Source organism: Belonocnema kinseyi, chromosome 4, assembly GCF_010883055.1.
Source record: "Belonocnema kinseyi isolate 2016_QV_RU_SX_M_011 chromosome 4, B_treatae_v1, whole genome shotgun sequence".
Classification (NCBI taxonomy): Eukaryota; Metazoa; Arthropoda; class Insecta; order Hymenoptera; family Cynipidae; genus Belonocnema; species Belonocnema kinseyi.
In genome coordinates this window covers 11,962,042-11,969,875 of record NC_046660.1, presented here as the reverse complement: position 1 = coordinate 11,969,875, position 7,834 = coordinate 11,962,042, and the positions used below count along the sequence as shown (strand labels likewise).

General features: G+C 21.9%; 1 protein-coding gene across 2 annotated transcripts in view; it reads left to right on the top strand.

The window, feature by feature from the left end:
* Window positions 1–4,007, top strand: part of LOC117172019 (phosphatidylinositol N-acetylglucosaminyltransferase subunit Q) — a 16,856-nt gene extending 12,849 nt beyond the window's left edge. Inside the window, exons 3-5 of one of the 2 annotated variants that reach the window (XM_033359741.1) lie at window positions 3,287–3,479; window positions 3,570–3,684; window positions 3,759–4,007. In XM_033359741.1, coding sequence (XP_033215632.1) covers window positions 3,287–3,479; window positions 3,570–3,684; window positions 3,759–3,946 — 496 coding nt within the window. In that variant the 3' untranslated portion in view covers window positions 3,947–4,007. The remainder of the gene's footprint in view (window positions 1–3,286; window positions 3,480–3,569; window positions 3,685–3,758) is intronic. The other variant, XM_033359742.1, reaches the window with a different exon arrangement.
* Window positions 4,008–7,834: the final 3,827 nt, after the last annotated feature.

Below are 7,834 nucleotides of genomic sequence, written 5' to 3'. Positions count from 1 at the left end.
TTTAAATACTCATTAAATCTTTTGAAATCCTTTAAATATTTGTAATTTTTTTTTTTAATCTGATCTTTTAACTCTTTAGAAATCTTTAAAATATTTTGAATTTTTCGTGAAATCAGTTGAAACCTTTTTGAAATCTTTGGGATGTTTTTAAAAACCTTTGTGAAATCTTTAGAAATCGTTGACAAATCTTCATGCAAATTTTTAAGCACTCCTTAAATTATTGGAAATTTTTTAAACATTTGTAATTTTTTTTTAATCTGTCATATCTTTTTTATTTTTGTGACATTTTTTCAGATATTTGTGAAATCTTAGAAATATTTCAGAATCTTTGTGATATTTTTTTAATATCTGTGAAATCTTTATGAAATCTTGTGAAATCTTTAAAATCTTGATGAAATCTGCATTTTTCGAAATCATTGTGAACACTTTTGAAATGTTTCGAAATCTTTGTGAAGTTTTTGCATAACATTTTTCTGACATTTTTTCAAATATATGCAAAATCTTAATATTTTAGAATCTTTGTGAAATATTTGTGATATTTTTGGAATATCTGGGAAATACTTATGTAGTCTTGTGAAATCTTTCAAATCTATTAAAATCTTAGAAATTCTTAAAATCTTTAAAATCTTTATGAAATCTGTCAAATATTTTTAAATCTTTGAAATTTTTTTAAATCTCTTAAATGATGTGAAATCTTAGTGAAATCTTCTTTAAATTCTTGAAGTGTTTGTGAGATATTATATAAAATTTTTGAAATGTTTTGAGATCTTTGTGATATCTTTAAAATATTTTAAAATCTTTGGGATGATTTTTCAAAAATTTGCTAATTCTTCAGAAATTGCTGCAAAAACTTCATGAAATATTTCAAATACTCATCAAGTCTTTTGAAATCTTTCAAATATTTGTAAAAAATGTTGTTAATCTGTGATATTTTTGGAAATGTTTGCGAAATCTTAAAAATATTTTGAAATCTTTGTGAAATCTTTATCAAATCTTTTTAATTTTTCGAAATCTTTGTGATATCTTTAAAATATTTTGAATTCTTTAATCTTTTTGAAATCTTTGGGATGATTTTTTAAACATTTGTGAAATCTTTCAAACCCTCATTAAATCTTTTAAAAGCTTTCGATATTTTTTAAATATTTGTAAACATTTTTCTAATCTGATATATTTTTAATTTTTGTGACATTTTTCAAATATTTGCGAAATCTTAAAAATATTTCAGAATTTTCGTGATATTATTGAAATACCTGTGAAATCATTTTTTAAAAATTTAATTTTTAAAATCTTTATTTAATCTGCAGTTTTTCGAAATCTTTGTGAAAAATATGTGTGAAATATTTTTAAATCTTTTAAATGTTTTAAAATCTTTTCAATGGCGTGAAATCTTAATGAAATCTTCTTAAACTTCGTGAAGTCTTTGTGAAATCTTATCTAAAATTTTTGAAATATTTACAATATTTTGAAATCTTTATGATTTCTTTAATTTTTTAAATCCTTCGAAATATTTGTGATATCTTTAAAATGTTTTGTATTTTTTGTGAAATCTTTTTGAAATCTTCGGCATGTTTCTTGAAACATTTGCGAAATCTTTAGAAATTGTTGCAAAAACTTCTTGAAGTCTTTTAAGCATTCATTAAATCTTTCGAAATATTTTAAATATTTGTACTTTTTTTTTAATCTGTGGAATCTTTATAAAATCTTTTAAATCTTTCGAAATTTTAATTAAATCTTTGTGAAATCTTTAAAATCTTTTTAAATCTTTGAAATATTTATGAAATCTTTGCAATTTTTCGAAATCTTTGTGAAAAATTTTGAAATATTTCAAAGTTTTTGTGAAATCTTGATCAAATTTTCGTAAAATCTTTATGACATTTTTGAAATATTTTTGAAGTCTATGATATTTTTTAAAATATTTGTTAAAATCTTTGTGAAATATTTTACAATCTTTGTGAAGCCTTTATGAAATGTCTGCAATCTTCTGAAATCTTTGTGAAATCTTAAAAAACTTTGTGAAATATTTTGAGACGTTTGTGAAGTCTTTATGAAATCTTCTGAAATATTGATAAAATCTTCGTGAACTTTTTAGTCTTTTGGAATTTTTTTGACATATTTAAAAAATCGTTTTTGATATTTTTTGAAATATTTTGGAATCTTTGTGAAATATTAAAAAAATATTCGTGATATTTTTTTTTTAATATCTGTGAAATATTCAGAAATCTTCGTGAAATCTTTGAAATTTGTTCGAATCTTTGAATTTATTCGCAATCTCTTAAATATTTGTGAAATATTTTTAAAATCTGAATCAAATATTCGTAAAATGTTTGAAAAATTTGCTAAATCTTTGAAATTTTTCAAAATCTTTCAAATCTGCGAAATTTTATGAAATCAGTGAAATATTTCTAAATCTTAGGAAATTCTTTATAAAATCGTCGGCAATCTTCTGAAATCTTCGTAAAATCTTAAAAGTGTTTGTGGAATATTTCGAGATTTTTGTGAAATCTTTATGAAATTTTTTCGAAATTTAAAAATATCTTTAAATTTTTTTAAATATCTTTCGAGAGATTTTAAATATTTGTAAGATTTTTTGGAAATATCTGTGAAATGTTTAGAACCTTTGATGAAATCTTTCAATATGTTTAAATCTTTGAGAAACCTTTTAAAATCTTTTGGAATCTTTGGAATTTTTGTGAAATCTTCTGGAATATTTCAAGTCTGAAATGTTTCGAAATGTTTTGAAACTTTGAAATTTTGAAATCTAGTGTTTTAATGAGAATTGTTTTGCATTACATACTAATTGTATAAAAATTGTTAGTAAATTAGTCAGCGATCAGGGGAATGTTTTGAGATAAAGTTTTATATGGTGCCTACAAACAAAAGTTGAATTATTTTTTCCAGAATAACTTAAAATATACAAATTGATAACAATTTTGACTGAAAAAACAAATATTATTGAAGTCTTTTTTTTTATTTTATTCTAAAATCTGCCAAAAAAGCCATTAAAATCAATCTTGAATTCTCAAAAAAATTCTCTCCGAAATAAGGTATTTAAACTATATTTCGTTTCACCAATGTCATTAGCAGGTCCTTTGTTATTGAAAAATATAATTGCTTTAAATCATGCAACGACCCTATTGACTAATTTTTTTTTTTAAGTAAATTTGGAATTTTTTTCAAAAGTAGACCCTGAAAACCTGGAAAATGCATCGAATTTGGAAACAAGTCTTCTCTAGCAATCCTGAAAATAGACTTTTGTAAACAAATAAATAAATTTTGTTAATTACAGATTGTTTAATATACAGGTGAGAGGTCTGACTGCATTGTTTAGACTATTTTTGGGAAAGAAAAAGAATCCACTGAGAGAAAGAGTTGATTCTTGTGAATATCAGCCAGATCAATTATTCGTAGGAACTTTAATTTTCACGATTCTCTTATTTCTCATGCCAACAACATGGGTCTATTATTCCGTTTTCACGACTGTATGTATATATTTTGTTTGTAAAATCTGATTAAATTGTCGAATTTCATAAAATTCTAAAAATTTAACGTAAATTTCGATACTATTTCAGCTCCGGTTGATAATGATAGGTCTTGGAGGGACATTAACAAGACTGAGATTTCATGTCCAGGTTATACCAATCTACACATTTTTCAATTGGATTTTCAAAACCAAGAGTGCGAGCAGTGAGTTTTAATTTTTTAATTTTCGTTTTTAAAAAAATCAAGATATTTTTAATTAAATTTTTATTTATTTCAAGGTTCTATGAATGTGAGACTTTATAGTAGGGCAGAAGGACCTATTACGTTAATTTCAAAGACTGTCGTCTCTCCTTGGAGTAAAACTTGGAAGCAGTGCGTTCCTGATACTATCAAATTTTATCCACCAATTGAATGGAATGCGATTGTAAAAAATATTATTTGGGGACAATTGCTCTATCCCTTGTAAGATAATTGGCACATTTTTTTATTCTGATTGAGGTACAAAACGTTCATTAATTTTATAATAATAAACTAGTTTGAAATTTGAAAAGAAGAGTTCAGATGAATTTTTAATTAAAAAAAATACACTTTTTACCCAAGAAGATTAATATTATACAAGACAAAATCAACTTTGAAACAAAAGTGGAATAGGAATATTTTCAGTTGCAAAAATTATTATCAACCAAAAAACGAAGAATTTTACGAAACATAATTTAATTTTCTGCCAAAAAAGATCAATTGTCAAAAATATACACAAATTTTCATAGAAAAAAGTAAATTTTCCAGCAAAAATGAAATCGTTGAAGTTTCAGTTAAAATATTGCTTGCAACAAAAAAAATAATAATTTTTTCACAAAAAAGTTAAATTTTTTATTAAAGAAATTAATTTTTAACTAAAAAGATGAATTTCCAACGAAGAAAATTAATTTTCTATCAAAAAGTTTCAAGCAATAATAAAATAGATGAATTTTCGGTAAAAAATAATATAATTTCTAACTTTAAAAGAAAATTTCAGTAAAATAGTTCAATTTTCGACCAAAGAGATCAATTTTTTACCAAGAAGATTAATTTTGTAACAAAAAAGACGAATATTAAAGAAAATATATGAATTTGAAAATAAAAAAGATCAATTTTCAACCAAAAAGGTGAATTTTTAACAAAAAAAGTTTAAGTTTCCACTAAAAAAAGAAATAATTTTCACTAAAATACAGGAATTTTCAACTGAATTAAAAAGAAAAACTAATTTTGAACCGAAAAAAATGAACTTGCCATAAAATAGTTAAACTTGCAACCAAAGAAATAAATTTCTAATTAATCAGATTCATTTTCGACCAAAAAATATGAATATTATACAGAACAAATAAATTGTCATCTAACAAAGATAAATTTTACACCAAAAATTGAACACTTAATTTCCAATTAAAAATAAAAGCAATTTTTAAACAAAATACACAAAATTCCATAAGAGTTAAAATTCAAATAAAGAAACTGATTTTTAACAAAGAAGATTAATTTTCTACCAAAAAAGATAAAAATTCAACAATATATACGAATTTTCATATAAAAAATGAAAATTTTCGATTAAAGAAATTAATTGTTAACTAAAAAGCTTAATTTTAAACCAAAAAAAGATACGCTTTTAACCAAAAATAAAATAGTTGAATTTTTTGTTTAAAAAAAAAAAACAATTTCAAAGCAAAAAAAAAGAAAAGAATTTTCAACAAAATAGTTCAGTTTTCAACCAAAGAAATAAATTTTTAACCAAGAACAATTATTTTGTACCAAAAAAAATCGGAAATTAAACAAAATACATGAATTTTCAACTAAAAACGATAAATTTTAATACCAGAAATGAAGTAGGTAAATGTTAGTTAAAAAATTATTATTTTTGATTAAAAGTGAAATTTGAAAAAAAAAATGGTTGAATTTTCAATCGAAGAAACTAATTTTTAACAAAGAAAATGAATGTCCCGCAAAAAAAAGAAGGATTTTCACCGAAATACATGAATTTTCAACTAAAAAAGCTAAATTTTACACCAAAAATGAAACAATTAAATTTTCAATTAAAAATAAAACTAATTTTCAACCAAAAAAGAAGAATCCTTACCAAAATACAAGAATTTTCATCTAAAAAAGGTCAATTTTACACCGAAAAGGAACCATTAAATTTTTAATTAAAAATAAAGTTAATTTTTATCCAAATGGAACTAGTTTTTAAAAATTAAGATTATTTTTCGACCAGAAAAAAACTTTTTCCAAAATATATGAATTTTCAACTAAAAAATATCAATTTTACACCAAAAATGATACAATTTAATTTTTATTTTAAAATAAAACTAATCTTCAACCAAAAAACTAATTTTTCATAAAATTGTTGAATTTGCAATCAAAGAAACTATTTTTTAACAAAGAAGATTAATTTTCTAACAAAAAAGATAATTGTTCCACAATATACACGAATTTTTATATAAAAAGTAAATTCTCCAGCAAAAATAAAATAGTTAAAGTTTTAGTTAAAAAATTGCTTGCAACAAAAAAAACTAATTTTTCCACAAAATAGTTAATAATTTTAAACCAAAAAAGGTACGCTTTCAACCGAAAATAAAATAGTTGAATTTTCTGTTTAAAAAGTAATAATTTGAATGAAAAAAAAAGAAAGAATTTTCAACAAAATAGTTCAATTTTAAACCAAGGGCATTAATTTTGTGTCTAAAAAATGTAAATTAAACAAAATACATGAATTTTCAAGTAAAAAAGATCAATTTTAAAACCAGAAATGAAGTAGGTAAATGTTCAGTTAAAAAATTATTATTTTTAATTAAAAATGAAATTCTTAATATATTGTTGAATTTTCGATTAAAAAAACTAATTTGTAACAAAGAATATGAATTTCCCGCAAAAAAAAAAAGTTTTTACCGAAATACATGAATTTTCAACTGAAAAAGGTAAATTTTACACCAAAAATGGAAGAATTAATTAACAATTAAAAAAAAAATCAACAGAAAAAATGGACTTTTCATAAAATAATTAAATTTTCAATCAATTAAAAAAATTTTTAATCAACAAGATTGATTTTGTACCAAAAAAGACGAATATTAAACAGAAAAAATTAATTTTCAACTAAAAAAGGTCAATTTTACACCAAAAATGAAACAACTAAATTTTCAATTAAAAATAAAACTAATTTACTACCCAAAAAAACGAATTTTTCATAAAATAGTTGAATTTTCAATCGAAGAAACTAATTTTTAACAAAGAAGATGAATTTCCCGCCAAAAAAAAGAAGTTTCATCAAAATACATAAATCTTTAACTGAAAAAGGGTAAATTTTACACAAAAAATGGAAATATTAATTCAAAATTTAAAAACACTAATTCTCGACAGAAAAAATGAACTTTCCATGAAATAGATAAATTTTCAGTCAACACGATTCATTCTTGATCAAAAAAGATGAATATTAAACAGAATAAATTAATTTTCAAATAAAAAAGGTAAATTTTACAGCAAAACTGAAGCAATTAAATTTTCAATAAAAAATATAAATAATTTTCAACCAAAGAAAAAGAAATACTTTATAAATCAGTTAAATTTCAATCAAGGAAACTAATTTTTAACAAATCAGATTAATTTTTTGGCAAAAAAGAACGTTGATAAACATACGTGAATTTTCATCCAAAAAAGATCAATTTTACACCAAAAATGGAACCATTAAATTTTTAATTACAAATAAAATTAATTTTTATCCAAATGGAACTAGTTTTTAACAAAGTAGGTCAATTTTTTACCAAAAAAGAACTTTTTCCAAAATATATGAATTTTCTACTGAAAAAGATAAATATCACGCCAAAAGTGAAACAATTAAATTTTCGATTAAAAATAAAAATAATTTTCAGCAAAACAAAAAACGAATTATTCATAAAATAGTTGAATTTTCAATCAAAGAAAATATTTTTTGACAGAAAATTAATTTTCTAACAAAAAAGAAGAATCTTTACCAAAAGACATGAATTTTCATCTAAAAAAGATCAATTTTACACCTCAAGTGGAGCCATTAAATTTATAATTAAAAATAAAATTAATTTTCATTCAAAAGGAACTAGTTTTTAACAAAGTATATTAATTTTCTACCAAAAAAGAGGAACTTTTACCAAAATACATGAATTTTCAACTAAAAAATATAAATTTTACACCAAAAATGAAACAATTAAATTTTTAGTGAAAAATAATACTAATTCTTAACCAAAAAAAAAATTTTTCATAAAATAGTTGAATTTTCAATCAAAGAAACTAACTTTTAACAAAGGAGATGAATTTCCCGCCAAAAAAGAAGGATTTTCACCAAAATACATGATAT